We start from the raw sequence: 19871 nt of genomic DNA on the forward strand, positions 1-19871 counted from the left end.
TCACTTACTCCTATAAAGCATACGTGGCTCTCTTCACTTACTCCTATGAAGCATGCTCAGCTCTCTTCACTTACTCCTATGAAGCATGCTCAGCTGTATTCACTTACTCCTATGAAGCATGCTCAGCTCTCTTCACTTACTCCTATGAAGCATGCTCAGCTCTCTTCATTTACTCCTATGAAGCATGCTCAGCTCTATTCACTTACTCCTATGAAGCATGCTCAGCTCTCTTCATTTACTCCTATGAAGCATACTCAGCTCTCTTCATTTACTCCTATGAAGCATACTCAGCTCTCTTCATTTACTCCTATAAAGCATGCTCGGATCTCTTCTTTCTCTTCCATGAAGTATGTGCAGTAATATTTAGAAAATAAGTGAATGGAATTAGCCCCACATGTATTAGACATTTTTGTCATACACGGTGGCAAAATCATATATGTCTCAGATAGAAATACCTATTTAAAGAAATAACCCACCTAAATAAAAAAAATGTATATATTTACAAAAGCCAGATATGATTTGATGCTTCAGAATTTAGAATCCGACCCACAAGAGTCAAAGAATGTCCATATTATAGTTCCCTATTGAAAATAAATAATACCGCCATACAAAGATACAATGTATAACCACTAAAAACCTCTATCAGAGACCATACGTGAAATTCAGAAGCTGCGTCTTCTTGAGATTGGGGGGATAGCTCTGAGCAGACATTGTCTGGTCGCGGTTATATATGTAATTAGTAATGTATGTATACCATATATAAGTCATAAATATAAACCAGCCTCATGATGTCTTACATGACTTTATAGTGGTCGGGGCTGAATACCCACATCAGTGATTATTACTAAGTGTCAGTGCCTGCACCGACCACACGCACCACCACAGGCAGTGTCAGTGACCGTAAAAACAGCGAGGAGTCGTGTGAGTGACGGCCATAATGGATGTGTCTAATTACTGCCAACCCCTGTCTTATTATATCCCGCTCATAGAACAAAGACAACCACGGCCGCCTCACTGCATATAACAGCAGAGTCATTTCTTATGCATTTCTATGTGCACTGCTATCAGTAATCTGCAGCGCTACTGTGAGATTTTATGTACAGCATTATATTATTGTTATTTTATATTTTCCACTATATTCAGGATCATATTCACTATCAGTCAAACACAGACAAGTGAAGCATTACAGAATCTTCCGTCTCCCGAACAACTGGTATTATATATCCCCGAGGTTAACGTTCCAGTGTCTGGAGCACCTTGTCAATCACTATTCAGGTAAGCACAAGAATATAACTACCATAATACTGCCCCCTATGTAAAAGAATATAACTACTATAATACTGCCCCCTATGTACAAGAATATAACTAGTATAATACTGCCCCTATGTACAAGAATATAACTACTATAATACTGCTCCTATGTACAAGAATATAACTACTATAATACTGCCCCTATGTACAAGAATATAACTACTATAATACTGCCCCTATGTACAAGAATATAACTACTATAATACTGCTCCTATGTACAAGAATATAACTACTATAATACTGCCCCTATATACAAGAATATAACTACTATAATACTGCCCCCTATGTACAAGAATATAACTACTATAATACTGCTCCTATGTACAAGAATATAACTAGTATAATACTGCCCCTATGTACAAGAATATAACTACTATAATACTGCCCCCTATGTAAAAGAATATAACTACTATAATACTGCCCCCTATGTACAAGAATATAACTACTATAATACTGCCCCTATATACAAGAATATAACTAGTATAATACTGCCCCTATGTACAAGAATATAACTACTATAATACTGCTCCTATGTACAAGAATATAACTACTATAATACTGCCCCTATGTACAAGAATATAACTACCATAATACTGCCCCCTATGTAAAAGAATATAACTACTATAATACTGCCCCCTATGTACAAGAATATAACTAGTATAATACTGCCCCTATGTACAAGAATATAACTACTATAATACTGCCCCTATGTACAAGAATATAACTACTATAATACTGCCCCTATGTACAAGAATATAACTACTATAATACTGCCCCTATGTACAAGAATATAACTACTATAATACTGCTCCTATGTACAAGAATATAACTACTATAATACTGCCCCTATATACAAGAATATAACTACTATAATACTGCCCCCTATGTACAAGAATATAACTACTATAATACTGCTCCTATGTACAAGAATATAACTAGTATAATACTGCCCCTATGTACAAGAATATAACTACTATAATACTGCCCCTATGTACAAGAATATAACTAGTATAATACTGCCCCTATGTACAAGAATATAACTACTATAATACTGCTCCTATGTACAAGAATATAACTACTATAATACTGCTCCTATGTACAAGAATATAACTACTATAATACTGCCCCTATGTACAAGAATATAACTACTATAATACTGCCCCTATGTACAAGAATATAACTTCTATAATACTGCCCCTATGTACAAGAATATAACTACTATAATACTGCCCCTATGTACAAGAATATAACTACTATAATACTGCCCCTATGTACAAGAATATAACTACTATAATACTGCTACTATGTACAAGAATATAACTACTATAATACTGCCCCTATGTATAAGAATATAACTACTATAATACTGCCCCTATGTACAAGAATATAACTACTATAATATTGCTCCTATGTACAAGAATATAACTACTATAATACTGCCCCCTATGTACAAGAATATAACTACTATAATACTGCCTCCTATGTACAAGAATATAACTACTATAATACTGTTCCTATATACAATAATATATCTACTATAATACTGCTCCTATATACAATAATATATCTACTATAATACTGCCTCCTATATACATTAATATATCTACTATTATACTGCCCTCTATGTACAAGAATATAACTACTATAATACTGCCCCTATGTACAAGAATGTAACTACTATAATACTGCTCCTATGTACAATATTATATCTACTATAATACTGCTCCTATAGACAAGAATATAACTACTATAATACTGTCCCCTATGTACAGGAATATAACTACTATAATACTGCCCCTATGTACAAGAATATTACTACTATAATACTGCCCCCTATGTACAAGAATATAACTACTATAATACTGCTCCTATGTACAATAATATATCTACTATAATACTGCCTCTATATACAAGAATATTACTACTATAATACTGCCCCCTATGTGCAAGAATATAACTACTATAATACTGCTCCTATGTACATTAATATATCTACTATAATACTGCCTCTATATACAAGAATATTACTACTATAATACTGCCCCCTATGTACAAGAATATAACTGCTATAATACTGCTCCTATATACATTAATATATCTACTATAATACTGCTCCTATACAGTGTGTCTACCCATATCCTGTCCACCGCCATTAACTTGAGAACGGCGGCAGCTATAGGCATAGAAGTGGTGTCTAGGTATAGTAAAGTATCTATGCGCTATGCAATGAAACCACCTATAGCGCCACCTGGTGGAAAACAACGGAGTTACCATTTTTATCTCGAAATCGGAATGAGATAGAGAAAAAAAGTGAATTACAAAGTTGTAGGGCGTCATCAATTCAATACGAATCGACACCTTGCATACAGAAATGCTATGATTAGAACGTGTAAAACTCACAAGGCTGCGGACGTGAAGCGATACCTCATGGAGACCTTCCTACAAGTCATTGGGTATGGTGGCTGCGTGGAGTGGCCTCCACGCTCACCTGACCTGACCCCATTGGACTTCTTTCTGTGAGGTCACATCAAACAGCAGGTGTATGCGACCTCTCCACCAACATTGCAGGACCTACGACGACGTATCACAGATGCTTGTGCAGACGTGTCACCTACCATATTGCACAACGTGCAGCAAGATACAGTATGCTGTGCAGAGTGCAGATGTGCATTGCAGCTGACGGGGGCCACTGTGACCATCAAAGTTAAATGAGTGCCATATACGTGACCAGCATTCAATGTTTTGGGGGGTCATGGGTTTCATATCATAGCATATTTGAATGCAAGGTGTGGATTCGTATTGAATTGTTGATGCCCTACAACTTTGTAATTCACTTTTTTTCTCCATCTCGTTGCGTTTGAGATAAAAATGCTAACTCCGTTGTTTTCCACCAGGTGACGCTATAGGTGGGGTCATTGCGTAGCGCATGGCTACTTTACTATACCTAGACACCACTTCTATGCCTATAGCTGCTGCCGTTCTCAAGTTATTGGCGGTGGACAGGATATGGGTGGACACACTGCATACAATAATATATCTACTATAATACTGCCTGCTATTGTTATGAATACTAATCTATAATTATAATGATCTTTGCATTTTTCCAGAATGTGCGGACGGCTTGTGCTGCGTTCTTACCACCCCCTGCCTCACCCAACAGTCTGTAAATATACCCGATACAAGGCAGGAAATTCCAATCATGAGAAGAAAGAAGCCATTTAACTGGAGGAGCACGAAGAAGTACGTTTTTGCCTGGTCCCTTTGATTATTGGAAATAGCCCCTCTTTATTGCACAAAGTATCGCTCACGTCTGATATTCTCATTTCTCAGGGTGTCATTGGCGGTGGAAGAACCTGAAAACTCTTTGGAGACTGACGACTCCTTCCTCAGTTATGGGCTGAGACAAAGCATCGCCTCGTATCTGTCATTGGCTGAGGACGAAAATTTTGCCATTGCAGGCAATGACCAGGAGAGGAAACGGAACCGGAAGAGCTGTATCTTCTCTAGGAACAGTGTCATTTCCAACCGCTCGAGTTATACGGAAAACTACAGATGAGATTCCCGTGTGCTACCCTAGATCTTAACTTATACTCAAGAGCTCCGGACCCTCAGCCCGTGCCGCCGGTCACTAGAATGCACTATGGAGCTGCTCGAAATGGAAACCGATTGCACAAAGATACACTATCCAACGGGGCCTCCAAAATCCATTCCGCCACCATCACTGTACAACGTCCATTGGGTTATTCCTACTTATTGTGCTTTGTTCGGAAGGATTTTCTGCTGCCTCCTCCGATTATGTAATAAGTAGGGCAACATGATGAGCAAATAATCCTGCAATACGCTAACGGACCCCCCAAAACTCTCCACAACACAAACTATGTTATGTACAAAAGATATAAGTGATCAAAATTTGGGTAAAATTTTCATTCTTCAAACAATCTTGATTTTGTCAGGACAATCCGCATCTCAAAGGGCCAGAAATGAGTAAAAAAAAAAAAAAACTGGTACATTTGAGGTGGTCCTAAAAAGTCTTGAATTTGGGGATTTTAAAATTTAGCTAAGCATGCATATATAGGGAATTGGATGAGGGCTGGTGAAAGCTTTGTCATAGTCCACCAAAGCAAAAAAGGAGGTAGGGGAGAAGGTTACCAGAAGGATGAAGAATTGGAGATTTTGGCCACTCATTCCTGGGTAGAGGTGCACATCTTGTAGGGCTTCCTATAGATGACCAAAGAATATGGGCTCTGTCTAGAGACGTTTCTACATAGTAGGTATTTTGCGGGTGCTCAAAAAGGTCATTATTTCCATTTCCCCAAATTTGCGTTGGCTGCTTACCACATGACCTCATGACTGTTTTATGGTTCTCAATCAAAACCATTCCTATTACACAAAAATGGTTTTTAATAGTCTGGATATACCCCTAAAAAGGATATGATGTCCCAAGACCAGGTTGGTTGCATTCCTTTACCCATAACCAGTTCAAACCTTTAATGGGGCGCCCCTCCAAAAGCTGCCACTTTCTTTGAGACATGGTTCGAAATCTCTGGTAACTCTGGTACCTGTAGTACTACGATGCTAATTAGGGTGGGTTTGCCTATCCCCATACCTCCACCCATGGACGTGTCTCATATCATATAATGGTGTCTGCTTGACACATGGTTTGTGTGTGGAGGTTGTTATACCTCTAGAAGGAATCTCTGAGATAAAGGGAGGATTTGCTTGTCCTGACAGGGGCAGTGTGTGGAGGTTGTTATACTTCTAGAAGGAAACTCTGAGATAAAGGGAGGATTTGCTTGTCCTGACAGGGGCAGTGTGTGGAGGTTGTTATACCTCTAGAAGGAATCTCTGAGATAAAAGGAGGATTTGCTTGTCCTGACAGGGGCAGTGTGTGGAGGTTGTTATACCTCTAGAAGGAATCTCTGAAATAGAGGGAGGATTTGCTTGTCCTGACAGGGGCAGTGTGTGGAGGTTGTTATACCTCTAGAAGGAATCTATGAAATAGAGGGAGGATTTGCTTGTCCTGACAGGGGCAGTGTGTGGAGGTTGTTATACCTCTAGAAGGAATCTCTGAGATAAAGGGAGGATTTGCTTGTCCTGACAGGGGCAGTGTGTGGAGGTTGTTATACCTCAAGAAGGAATCTCTAAGATAAAGAAAGAGGGAGGATTTGCTTGTCCTGACAGGGGCAGTGTGTGGAGGTTGTTATACCTCTAGAGGGAATCTCTGAAATAGAGGGAGGATTTGCTTGTCCTGACAGGGGCAGTGTGTGGAGGTTGTTATACCTCTAGAAGGAATCTCTGAGATAAAGGGAGGATTTGCTTGTCCTGACAGGGGCAGTGTGTGGAGGTTGTTATACTTCTAGAAGGAATCTCTGAGATAAAGGGAGGATTTGCTTGTCCTGACAGGGGCAGTGTGTGGAGGTTGTTATACTTCTAGAAGGAATCTCTGAGATAAAGGGAGGATTTGCTTGTCCTGACAGGGGCAGTGTGTGGAGGTTGTTATACTTCTAGAAGGAAACTCTGAGATAAAGGGAGGATTTGCTTGTCCTGACAGGGGCAGTGTGTGGAGGTTGTTATACTTCTAGAAGGAATCTCTGAGATAAAGGGAGGATTTGCTTGTCCTGACAGGGGCAGTGTGTGGAGGTTGTTATACCTCAAGAAGGAATCTCTAAAATAGAGAAAGAGGGAGGATTTGCTTGTCCTGACAGGGGCAGTGTGTGGAGGTTGTTATACCTCTAGAGGGAATCTCTGAAATAGAGGGAGGATTTGCTTGTCCTGACAGGGGCAGTGTGTGGAGGTTGTTATACCTCTAGAGGGAATCTCTGAAATAGAGGGAGGATTTGCTTGTCCTGACAGGGGCAGTGTGTGGAGGTTGTTATACCTCTAGAAGGAATCTCTGAGATAAAGGGAGGATTTGCTTGTCCTGACAGGGGCAGTGTGTGGAGGTTGTTATACTTCTAGAAGGAAACTCTGAGATAAAAGGAGGATTTGCTTGTCCTGACAGGGGCAGTGTGTGGAGGTTGTTATACCTCTAGAAGGAATCTCTGAGATAAAGGGAGGATTTGCTTGTCCTGACAGGGGCAGTGTGTGGAGGTTGTTATACCTCAAGAAGGAATCTCTAAGATAGAGAAAGAGGGAGGATTTGCTTGTCCTGACAGGGGCAGTGTGTGGAGGTTGTTATACCTCTAGAAGAAATCTCTGAGATAAAGGGAGGATTTGCTTGTCCTGACAGGGGCAGTGTGTGGAGGCTGCTAAGAACTCGACGTGGATACTTCTAGGGAGAAGTTGTATCCGACCTTGTGCGGGCATGTCGTAAGCAAAACAAACTGCCAGACTCTTATGGGGATGTGTGAAAACCAACCTATATGGTGCCTGGATAGCTCCAGGGTGACGATAAGGACAAGTGGCCCATTTTTCATACCTAGACATGAGCTTTGGTCCAACCCCATCGATGGAATCTGCTTCCAAAAAGTACTCATGTCTACGGCCATCACCCCACTAACCAATGGCGTAAACACTGGGCTTTCCTGTTCCCCCACAGACAAGGTGTGGAGGCAAGGACCAAAGACTGGCGTTGACAGTATGAAATTTATTGCAAAATTATTACAGTTACTTGCTAATCACAGATTATTTATTCTCTAATATGAGCACCAAGCTACCGAATATTTCATGTCTGTATATAATGGTACAGAGGGGGTCACCGGCTATGACCCTCCCGCCGTGCCACCATGTAAAGCTGTAAATTGCTTGGAAATTGGTATTTTATCCAATGTTCTTCTGTACAGTAAAAATAAAGAAATCTCCTATCCAACGTCTGCTATTCCTTCCTACAATGATGGATTTAAAGTGGACCTGTGAACAGTTCCAAAGTGACCAGGTTTTGCTCTTTACATTTTTGTCAATTTTTTTTTTCCATTTTGCCAAATAATTACATAGATAGTGGCCTTATTATTTAGTGCTTATTTTTATGGTCTTTATTCAGTGGGCGTGGCTCACAGGATTCTCAGGGGCGTGGCTTACAGATCCTTTGGGGTGTGGACCACAGGATGCTCTGGGGCATGGCTCACAGGAGACATATGTATATGTATATATATATATATATATATATATATATATATATTTATTTATTATTTTATTATTTACACCCTTTCCAAATTGTCATCGAGATAGAGAATCCAACAAAAATGGCGGTTGTCTGACCGGCACTTTTGCTGGATTTGTGCAACTCGAATCCCAAAAATTCAGGTTATTTTACCATACACTCATTGTCATGCATACGTTGCATCTTACCATGAGCGCTGCTCTTTTAAAGAGTTTTGTCTCTGGTACCAATAAGTGAAGGCTGGCGAGGTCGGCACCCGCGCGGTCGGCGATAAAACTGATCTGCTCAGGGTCACCTCCAAAGTAAATAATATTTTCCTGGACCCATCTCAGGGCTGCTGTCTGATCGAGAAGACCCCAGTTCCCATTTGGCAAAGTATTACCTATAATGAGGGAAATCACATTTTTAGAATTTTTTATAGCTGTTGATTCTCCATTTTTTTGTTCATAGAGCTCCATAGCCCCAAAAGAATTAACTGAAAACATTTTGGTTGCATGTTATCACCAGTAGAGGGAGCTTAAGAGCTGACTGCATACAGATCATACATAAAGCCCAATAATAAAGCTGTATGCAGTTAGCTCTTGAGCTCCCTCTAGTGGCAGAATAATATAATTTACCTCTAGAGGGAGCTTAAGAGCTGACTGCATACAAATCATACATTAAACCCAATAATAAAGCTTTATGCAGTCAGCTCTTAAGCTCCCTCTAGAGGTAAATTATAGCATTCTGCCACTAGAGGGAGCTCAAAAGCTGACTGCATACAAATCATACATTAAATCCAATAATAAAGCTGTATGCAGTCAGCTCTTGAGCTCCCTCTAGTGTCAAAATGCTATAATTTACCTCTAGATGGAGCTTAAGAGCTGACTGCATACAAATCACATATTAAACCCAATAATAAAGCTGTATGCAGTCAGCTCTTGAGCTCCCTCTAGTGACAGAATGCTATAATTTATTTCTCTCTCTCTCTGAAGGAGATTTGGAGCTTTGTATCTGAAAAATGGAGCTCCTACCACTATAAAGATATATTAAAAATGGACTTAGCATTGTAGAGATGGGACAACTAATCCAATTTGAGGGTTGTGACTGCGATATCACAGTCAGAATTTATGTAGACGGCCTCATGGATACTCACCTGGGCTTAAGAAACCAAAGACACCAACTCTGTAACTAGCGGTGACCACAATTAAGTCCCCTATGGCTGCAAGGTAGGAGCCGTCGACAAACGTTTGTCCATTTTCAGCGTAGTTTTTGGGACTGTTGTGGAAATACAGCAGAACGGGGGAGCTCATTCTCTGAAAACATAGAAAGAAGAAGCTGATGGGGTCGACTACAGAGAGAACCAGACAAGAATTGATACATCTTACCAACTCCACAAAATAATTCAATGCAAAATTTGTAACCAGACCCCCCCCCCACCCACCTACCTGCCAACCGGCAATACATTTTTGTTTAAAACCTTCCCCCAAAGGAAAAAAATCGAATTAACCTTTCATGACTGCCAATTTTCCTTTGTGGGCCATAATTTTTTTCATATTTTTCTACCTTTGTGAGGACTTGTCTTTTTTTGTGTCCCTATTGGTATCATTTTAGAGTATATACAATGTTTTGATAGCTTTTTATTGCTATTTTGTGGACAGTCCTGTGACCAAAAAGAGCAATTTTGCTGTTTTAATTATTTATTCTTTTCAGCGTGTTACCATGTGGGTTAATTAATTGTATAAATCAGTACCACGCACACTTCAGAAACACTGAATAACAGTGATATCTGAAAGGTTAAACAGCAGCGATCTGAGCCAGCTCCGGTCGTTGCTGTTCGGGGCAGATGCTGGCTGTATAACACAGCCGCCACCTTCCCTATACAGAGTGCCATATCCCGCACTCGATGTAGAACATTCAAACACATGTTGGGAAAGGGGCTAACACTTGTTCTTCTAACCAAAAATGGGCAATTTTTAACCTTTTGGTTGGGCCAGGATGGCTTGAAAGTGGAACTACCCTTTAAGCTAATGTGTAGAAAATGGCAGTCAGAACTAGGTTTTTGCTCGGACCCGCTGACTCCAATTATAGGAAATCCTCTCTTTCCACTTTAATATTTTTTATATAAACCCGCTCTCAGAAATAAAAATATAATACATTGCTTGGATTTATAAATATAATGGAAAATTGGGCAAATATTGTATACTGACAAATCCTCATCCGCCACAAAATGTGATTGCAAGATTCTACAGAATATATATTCACTAAGGCTACTTTCACACATCCGGTTTTTCTTCTGCGGCACAACCCGGCACTTTGCAGGAAAATCGCAACCGGTTTTTTTTGCTGCCGGTTGCGATTTTCCTGCATAGACTTTAATTAGTGCCGCATTGTGCCGCATGGCCTTGCGTTCCATCCGGTTTTTGCCGCATGCGGCAGATTTAGCCGATGCGGCGGCCGGATGGAACGTTGCCTGGCACGTTTTTTCGTGCGGCAAAAAAAACCGCATCGCGCCGCATTCGGCCGATGCGGCGCATCTCTCAATGCATGCCTATGGCGGCCGGATGCGGCGCGATGCGGCAAATACCGCATCCGTCCGCCGCATGCGGTTTTTGCCACTGCGCATGCTCAGTAGCATGCCGCAAGCGGCAAAAACCGGACGGGCCGCAAGGGAAAAACTTATGCAAAGGATGCGGTGTTTTCACCGCATCCGTTGCATAGCTTGCACAGCCGGATTGAGCCGCAGGGCTCAAACCGGATGTGTGAAAGTACCCTAAGACACTCCGAGATCAGTTGCAATGTGATTGAGAACTTCAAAATAAATATACAATTTCCCTTCAGCACCCCCAGAGGTGACATCAAGTATTACACGATTTCCACTTAAGGCTACTTTCACACATCCGGCTGTAGCAGTGCGGCACAATCCGGCGCTCTGCTGAAAAAACAAAACCGTTTTTTTTTTTTGCCGCCGGTTTAGTTTTTTCCAGCATTGACTTGCATTGGCGCCGCATTGTGCCGCATGGGCTTGCGTTCTGTCCGTTTTTTGCCGCATGCGGCAGATTTAGCCGATGCAGCGGCCGGATGGAACGTTCCCTGGCACGTTCTTTGCTCTGGCAAAAAAAAGGCATCGCGCCGCATCCGGCCGCTGCGGCGCATTTTTCAATGCATGCCTATGGACGCCGGATGCGGCAAAAACCGCATCCGGCCGCCGCATGCGGTTTCTTCCACTGCGCATGCTCAGTAGCGTGCCGCAACCGGAAAGAAACGGACGGGCCGCATGTAAAAACTTATGCAAAGGATGCGGTGTTTTCGCCGCATCCGTTGCATAGGTTTCGGAGCCAGATTGAGCCGCAGTGCTCAAACCGGATGTGTGAAAGTAGCCTAAGCGGTATTCACATGTTATTAAATTGAATAGCATGGAAACAAGCAAGTTTACAATTGACTTGCTTTTTCTATCTCATGTTATTCTCCAATGATAGCTTTTATCTTACACAGTGTACAGCTTTTTCCTAAGGAGCTTGGCCATTAGAGCCTGGCCAAGTGTGGGCAGTACGGTAGTTACAAACTAGGAGAGGAATTAATGCCTAAAATCCTGCTGGTCCTCCAGGGTAAAAAGCAACAGTGAAGCCCCAGCACATATTGTGGGGGTGTGAATACTTACAGAATTTTGTGGGATAAACAGGTTTAGATACAAGCAGTCCTCACTAACAGACGAATACTGAGCCTTCCCATCTCCTGGTTGAAGACAGCTCGGCCTACAGAACATAAAATACAATACAATAAAGGTAGACAATACCTAAGGACACATCTACTATAGGATCAGTGGCTCCAATATAGATACATTTTCTATGGACGTCTGAGGTTGTCTGAGATCCAGACCCGGATCTTCAGGCTTCTCAAAATGTTTGTGTAACAATTTCTTACCAAATTCTTCAAAAGTTGTCCCAAATTGTATTGTCTGTCTTTTGCATACATGTATTGTCTAAGATGTCTAGTAGACTCTTTGAAAAAGGAGAGCCTTCCAGGACTACTTCAGGAGTGGGCTCCTCTCCCACATAAGTAGTGGGCTATAAGCAAAGTGACAGCTCCTGATGCATATGTATACAGAAGTAGAAGGAGCCCCTCTGATATTAGTTTGGCCCTGGGGTAATCAGTCTACACAACTGTGGAGGAACCAATCAGACCATCAAAGGAGCTATTACATGGACACAGGTGTTTGAAAGCCGTTCTAGATCTAGTGCTGCTAAGGTAAAAGATCTGATAAATCCTGGTTCATGAAATCCTGGGACTGCTGAGATTGTGATCCTCAGGATGCAGATATCTGTCAATAAAATGGTGGAGGAGGGAGCCATCAACTCACTTTTCCACCAATCAGCTTGTGTGACTGAGACACAAATTGGCTTTTATTGTGGTGCCTCAGTCTGTCCAAAGCAAAGACCAGACCGGTGCATTGGGGGGGGGGGGCTAGGTGAGTAGTCTTTTTATTGTTTATTTTGTTTTTATTTGTCATTCAGTTGTATGGGGAATATCTGATATATTATATTGTCTGTGTTGGCCATCATGCTGTGTATGGGGGCTGCGGGGTAATTAAACTGTCTGTAGGGGCCTGTGAGGCTATCATGCTGTGTGTGGGGGGGCTGCGGAGTCATCATGCTGTGTGTGGGGAGCTGCGAGGACTTCACACTGTCTGTGGGGGACTGCGGGGCATCATGCTGTGTGGGGGACTGTGGGGTCATCAAACTGTTTGTAGGTCCATCATGATGTGTGTGTGGGGCTGTGGGATCATTATACTGTCTGTGCGGGGCTGTGGGGTCATTATACTGTCTGTGCGGCTGTGAGGCCATCATACTGTGAGTGGGAGCTGTGGGGTCAACATACTGTTTGTTGAGGACTGCTTGACCATCATGCTGTGTGTGGGGGCTGCGGAGTCATCATGCTGTGTGTGGGGGGCTGCAAGGACTTCACACTGTCTGTGGGGGACTGCGGGGCATCATGCTGTGTGGGGGGCTGTGGGGTCATCAAACTGTTTGTAGGTCCATCATGATGTGTGTGTGGGTCTGTGGCGTCATTATACTGTCTGTGCGGGGCTGTGGGGTCATTATACTGTCTGTGCGGCTGTGAGGGAGCTGTGGGGTCAACATACTGTTTATTGAGGACTGCGTGACCATCATGCTGTGTGTGGGAGCTAGGGGGTAATCAAACTGACTGTCAGGGGCTGTGGAGCCATCATGTTCTGTGTTGGAGCTGCGGAGTTATCTTGCTGTTTATGAGGGGCTGGGAAGTTAGTATACCGTCTGTGGTGGATTGCGGGGCATCATGCTGTGTGTAGGGGGCTGCAAAGTCATCATACTGTTTGTGGGGGGCTGTGAGGCCATCATGCTGTATGTGGGAGCTGTGGGGTCATCATACTGTTTGTGGGGGACTGCAGAGTCATCATGCTGTGTGTGTGATGGCTGCGGGGTCACGATACTGTCTGTGAGGGCTGCAGGACCATCATGCTGTGCGTAGGGGCTTCACGATCATGATACTATATGTGGTGGCTGAGGGTTATCATGCCATGTGTGGGGGGCTGTGGGGTCATCATGCTGTCTGTGGGGGGCTGTGGGGTCATGATGCTGTCTGTGGGGGGCTGTGGGGCCATCATACTGTCTGTGGGGGGCTGTGGGGCCATCATGGTGTCTGTAGGGGGCTGTGGAGTCATCATACTTTGTGAGGGACTCTTGGGTCATACTGTTTGTGGGTGGCTGTGGGGGATAATACTGTTTGGAGGGCTGTGGTCATCATACTGTATGTTGCGAACTGTTAATCAAGGTATGAAGGATGAAGAAGAGGAGCAGGGTGATTGCTGCTTTTTATAAACTTTATAAAAGAGTATTGCTTGATTACCTGCTACAGGTAAGAATACCTGATACAATAAACCCTGGTCAGCTTGCTGTAGATTATAATCCCTGATTTATCTACTGTAGATCTAGCAGTTCTGTGAATGCTGAGCAGTGTATAACCCCACCCTCCACCACTGATTGGCAGCTTTCTGTGTACACTCTTCCAATCAGAGTTGGAGGGCGTGGTTATACAGAGCAGGAGGACTACATGGCACGAGACAACTAGTCCTCTAGGGATAATCTCCTGCTGATAAATGTTCAGCCACAGCTAAGGATCCGTGGATTTTATATATGAAGTTTACTTCTTAAGAGCCAGTGGCAGTCAGTTTTGTACACTAAGTTCTCTGTGTTTTGTTCTGTGGACCCATCTGGCCTGGGAGTCACTCTACAGTTGGGGCCATTATCACTGCAGCCATCGATGGCTTTCCAGAAGTTGTATCTCACCTAATAGTGGTGGCGTTCCATGTGCCGGTCCAGGAATACGACTGAGGGGGACGGAAACGGAGGTCTCCAGTGGGTGGTGCTGCGTATGGTACGCCCAGAAACTGATTCACGTTCTTAACATGAGACCCGAAGAAAATGGATCCAGATTTGCCCAAAATGGTGCCTTGTGGAATGGTCAGAGAGGTCACAGCACGAGTAGGAGCTACAATAACAGAGATTACTAATGACTCTTATTCTTGGAAATTCCACATACAAAACTGCATAAATCGGAAATTGAAAAAGAATGTAACACCCACCCCCATTCCACACTTTCTATGTAAATATACATAACCCACACCCATTTTATGGTTTAGTTCAATGAAAATCAGACCTATTAGCAGGCAGAAACCTTTAAAAAAAAATCCCTTTTCTTAAAAAGTTTGTCTGACCCCTGAAAAACATAACTCAAAATACTGTAAAATGATAAAAAAAGGGTAATAACTTTACCAATCACCTGTTACTTTTGTTCTGATGCTCCCGGTTCCCACCTGGTCTCTGTTTTTGTACTGTGGAGGTGGCCTAAGCTATAGCTTGTTTGTTTAAACGTAATAAGAATATCTGTGCATGTAAATAATCAAAATATAGATGTAGTTGCATAATTATCTGTCTGTCTATGTAGCCATCCCATAATAGACCCATAATATAATTCTAACCTGTATAGTCATGAAGGGGTTAACCAAAGATATAAGAAGCCAGAATGTGAAACGTGCAAAGTCTTATCAGTAGATTGGCACAGAAAGAATGTATAACAAACAGAGATGTGTTTCATAACATGCTGAGAGAAATTAAGGAGCTGAATACTCCTTACTCCCTGTTCTAGCTTCAAGACCGAAGTTGCATTCTGTATAATTAAGTTTTTTCCAAATACACGAGTTCAGTTGGTGACGCTGGCTCAAAGAGAACATGTCTCATGTGTTCATTGTCTGATACATTAACATCGGCACTGATATACAGCTAATACGGCACCGGTCTCTGGATACCCTGTATGAAGATACCATTAGCTATCTTTACCCAAAATCTCTACCTTGACAGTACTTCTTCCAAACATGTGACAAGTGACTGCTGCAGCCAATCACGAAGTGCAAAGCTGACGACATGACATTGTTACAGCCAGTTATTGGCTACAGCGGTCACATGTCAGTCTGGATAGAGTGGTAAAAACAAAGACCGGCAGGGAACCCCGGAAGTGCTGGAATGGAGCAGAATAAGTTGGTTATTTATTAAACAACTATACAAGATTTTGAAAAGTATTTTTTTTTTTTATTATGGCATGATAACTTTTTTGATCTTCTTTTTGCATATTTATGTCCCAGTTATTAACCCAGAGGAATAGGTAGTGGCCCGTAGCTGCAGGATGCAAAACATGGCTCTTACTATGCAGAGCCAAGTTTGAAACTTTTACCTTAGAGGAAGAAGCATGAGACGACGTACTGACAAGACAATAAGGTCAAATGCAATGCAATGCCCAAATAATTCTCAGCATCCAAATACAGTGGCATGTAAAAGTTTTGGCACCCCTGGTCAAAATTACTCTTATTGTGAACAGTTACGCAAGTTGAAGATTAAATTATCTCTAAAAGACAAAGTTACAGATGACACATTTCCTTTGTATTTTAGGCAAAAATATATATTTTCATCTTATACATTTTAAAAATTACAAAAAGGGAAATGAGCCTATGCAAAAGTTTGGACACCCTTGGAGATTTGTGTGCTCAGATAACTTTGACTAAGGTTTCAGACCTTAATTAGACTGTTAGGGTTATGGCTTGTTCACTATCATTGTTAGGAAAGGCCGGTGATATAAATTTCACAGCTCTATAAACACCCAGCCTCCTCTACCCTTCTGCCAAAAAAAGCAGCCATGGGTTCTTCTAAGCAACTGCCTAGCACTCTGAAAATGAAAATGGTGGCGGCCCATAAAGCAGGGGGAGGCTATCAGAAGTTGCCCTTTTTTAAGTTTGAAATGTAATTAGGAAGTGGCAGTCACCAGGAACAGTGGAGGTCAAGACCAGGTCTGGAAGACCAAGCACAATTTCTGTGAGAGCTGCTCGTACGGTTTCTAGAGGCAAATCAGATCCCCTGCCTGACTGCAAAAGACCTTCAGGAAGATTTAGCAGACTCTGTATTTGTGACACATTGTGCTACTGTTCAAAGACACCTGCACAAATATGGCCTTCATGGAAGAGTCATCAGAAGAAAATCTCTCCTGCGTCCTTACCATAAAATTCAGCATCAGAAGTCTGCAAAAGAACATGTAAACAAGCCTGATGCATTCTGGAAACAAGTCCTGTGCACCACTGAGGTTAGAACAGAACTCTCTGGCCACAATGATCAAGGATATGTTTGGAGAAAAAGGGCACAGAATTTTGGGAAAAGAACATCCCGCCAACCATTAAGCATCGGGGTGATCAATCATGCTTTTGAGTTGTGTTGCAGCCAATGGTACGCGATATTTCACGAGGAGAGAGAAGAATGGATTCATCGAAATTTCAACAAATTATTGATGCAAACATAACACCATCTGCAAAAAAGCTGAAGCTGAAAAGAGGAGAAAAGATGGGAAAGAGGAGAAAAGAGTATGGCTTCTATAAATGGATAATGATCCTAAACTCAAACTCCACAATAGATGACTTCAAAAGGTGTAAGCTAAAGGTTTTACAATGGCCCTCACAGGCTCCTGATCTGAACATCATTGAAAATCTGTGGCTAGACCTAAAAAGGGCAGTGCATGCAAGACGAGCCAGGAATCTCACAAATTTATGCCTTTTAGAGATCATGTCACTTTCAACTTGTTTAACTGTTCCTGTAGCACCCACGGGGCAAGGGTCAAATTACTCGTAGTCGGGCCTGGTGATGTCGGGTCTGGGGATGTCACGGGTGGCCCTTTCACCCGGTTTTGTAGCCCTGAGGTATACAATAAAGGAGGGGGGGGGATGGATGATGATGGTGGAGGATTTGTCTCGTGACGCCACCTGCGGTACGCATCCAGGGAATAGCCGCTCCTGTCGCTGTCCTCCGGGGTGGATGGTTGTAGCAGTTAAGATGTTTCTGCTCCCCACAGGTGGAGCAGGCCCCGGGGAGGATGATGAAAGGAGCAGTAATGGCGGGCGCTGAAGCGCAGGGCACCGGAGCCGGCAAGGGCAGGCGGACACAGTTTCTGCGGGTTTAAGGTTTTCTTTACTCACAGTCCTGGTTTTACTTGGAAGATGCCGGTCTCCGCCGTGATGGGCCCCAGCCGATCCCGGATCCGTTGGAGGTCAGAACAGTGCAGTGGACGGTGGGCCCTTCCTCCTTGCACTTCTAAAATAGGATCCCTGTGGCTTAAATCTTTTTGGGGACCCCGCATCTTGGAAAGTGGCTACTCCTGTCCCGTATGCAGGTGCCATGGGTCCATTGTGGGGCCTGCCTTGGAACACGACCCCGGATCCTATATAGCACTGTGCTCCGGGAACTGTGGACATGCAATCCCCCTGGCCTGTAGATTTTGGTGGACAACCTGAAATATAATCAACCCTAGGATTCTGCACCTTGCACTGCGCTGGTCCTGTGGGAGCAATGAAGCTCTCCCCTTGGTGACAGTATTGTCTCCTGCGTCCCACCAGAGCCACTGTAAAACCCAACTGCTCTCTTCCTCTCCTTGCTCCTGACTCCCCCTGGTGGCTGTCCCTCTCCTAGTTCCCTGTCGCTAGTGGATGTCAGCCCCCATATTTGGTGACTGCCTTAAGACACAACCCTAGCCAGTCACCAGTGGGGAGGCCAACCTGGTTGTATGTATGAGTTGGTGTGCTGTGGAACCGGTACCAACCTCCTCTGGATCCAGGATGAGTACCGCACCATAAATGAGATGCAGTACCCTGTGGCGACTGAAGCCTCAGGGGTGCCACAATCAAAATAACAGTAATTTTGATTAGGGGTGCCCAAACTTTTACATAACACTGTAATACTATCATAAATGTGCCTCGTAGTTCTATTGCAATTCTAAGATGCTAATATTGCACTAAAAATGCAAAAAATGCTACCATTTATCACTTGTAGGATATGTTTGTTCTTGGCCTCCTATGGTGTCTGTAGTCCGCGAAGCAGCTTAAGATGGATCTAGGACAACTGGTGGTAAGGCTATACTGTAGGAAACCCTCCTGATTACACAGTATGTCCATGCCGTCCTATACTTCCCTGGCTGGAGTCAAGGCTATGCCGACTGGGGGGGGGATAAATCTGATAACAAGTAAAGATTTATTATGTGACTTCCTGGATTTCGGCTCCTTTTTACCATACCTCTCTTCCTGTAGATAGAGGTTGCCTGTTCTCTGACTATAAGGTGACAGCGGGGACCTCTCAGACTGTAGTCACAGATATGGGTTTCTGGATAAAATGTGCATTTTACGGCTGATTGTTGAACATTGATGGTTGTAGTAACGCAAGACGTGGCACGGTCACATACTGGAAAGAAATGAAAATTAAACATAATATAGATGCAATACGTTATATGCTACTACAAAAGCATTAGAAACGCAAATTCACATCTGAACAAAAAAATACGGGCTCAAATATTAAAAAAAAGTTAATTAAAAATGTCATTATTATACTTGCTTTTCATTACTTTTTTTGTCATTTTCTAAAAAAAAAAAAAATATATATATATTTTATTCTCCCTCTAGAATACAGGGACATAGAGATACACTGCTGTGTACAATGTATCTCTATGTACCTGTATAATCTGCTTGAGGAGGCAGATGCTGCACTGCAGCTTTAATATGACAAAATTGCCTGCAATGTTGAAGGTAGTCGGCTCGAGTCCCAGGAGGAAAATGCTAAAAAAAATTACATTATTTTTGTAATTGTTTTTCATTAATTTTAGCAGTTTTAAAGGAACATAAAAATATGACTTTTTTCTTCTATTATATTTTCTATATTTTTTATTTAAAAAATGTATTAAAAACATTATTAACTTTTAATTATTTTTTAGTCATTTTATAGGAAAAAAAAATATTCTCCATAAAATACAGGTACATAGAAATAACTGCTGTGTACAGATGTATCTCTATGTACCTGTATAATCTTCTTGATGAGTCAGATGCTGCACTGCAGTTTTAATATGACAAAATTGCCTGCACTGT

General features: G+C 42.4%; 2 protein-coding genes across 6 annotated transcripts in view; one reads left to right on the plus strand and one right to left on the minus strand.

Annotated features, from left to right (window-relative positions):
• Positions 1-8119, plus strand: part of SLA (Src like adaptor) — a 43538-nt gene extending 35419 nt beyond the window's left edge. The window contains exons 6-9 of one of the 5 annotated variants that reach the window (XR_012754650.1): positions 1144-1275; positions 4419-4551; positions 4642-7253; positions 7328-8119. Coding sequence is in view for 1 of the 5 variants with exons in the window: in XM_075352847.1 (XP_075208962.1) it covers positions 1144-1275; positions 4419-4551; positions 4642-4867 (491 nt within the window). In the remaining 4 variants the exon portion in view is untranslated. Of the gene's footprint in view, positions 1-1143; positions 1276-4418; positions 4552-4641 lie in introns of all 5 variants that reach the window. The other 4 variants (XR_012754651.1, XR_012754652.1, XR_012754649.1 and 1 more) reach the window with 4 other exon arrangements.
• Positions 1-19871, minus strand: part of TG (thyroglobulin) — a 221975-nt gene that overhangs the window by 70467 nt on the left and 131637 nt on the right. Inside the window, exons 37-41 of the mRNA XM_075316012.1 lie at positions 19030-19194; positions 14716-14917; positions 12051-12144; positions 9546-9705; positions 8599-8792 (exon numbers count right to left, since the gene is read on the minus strand). Of these exons, the coding sequence (XP_075172127.1) occupies positions 8599-8792; positions 9546-9705; positions 12051-12144; positions 14716-14917; positions 19030-19194 (815 nt within the window). The remainder of the gene's footprint in view (positions 1-8598; positions 8793-9545; positions 9706-12050; positions 12145-14715; positions 14918-19029; positions 19195-19871) is intronic.

Source organism: Anomaloglossus baeobatrachus, chromosome 6, assembly GCF_048569485.1.
Source record: "Anomaloglossus baeobatrachus isolate aAnoBae1 chromosome 6, aAnoBae1.hap1, whole genome shotgun sequence".
NCBI lineage: Eukaryota > Metazoa > Chordata > Amphibia > Anura > Aromobatidae > Anomaloglossus > Anomaloglossus baeobatrachus.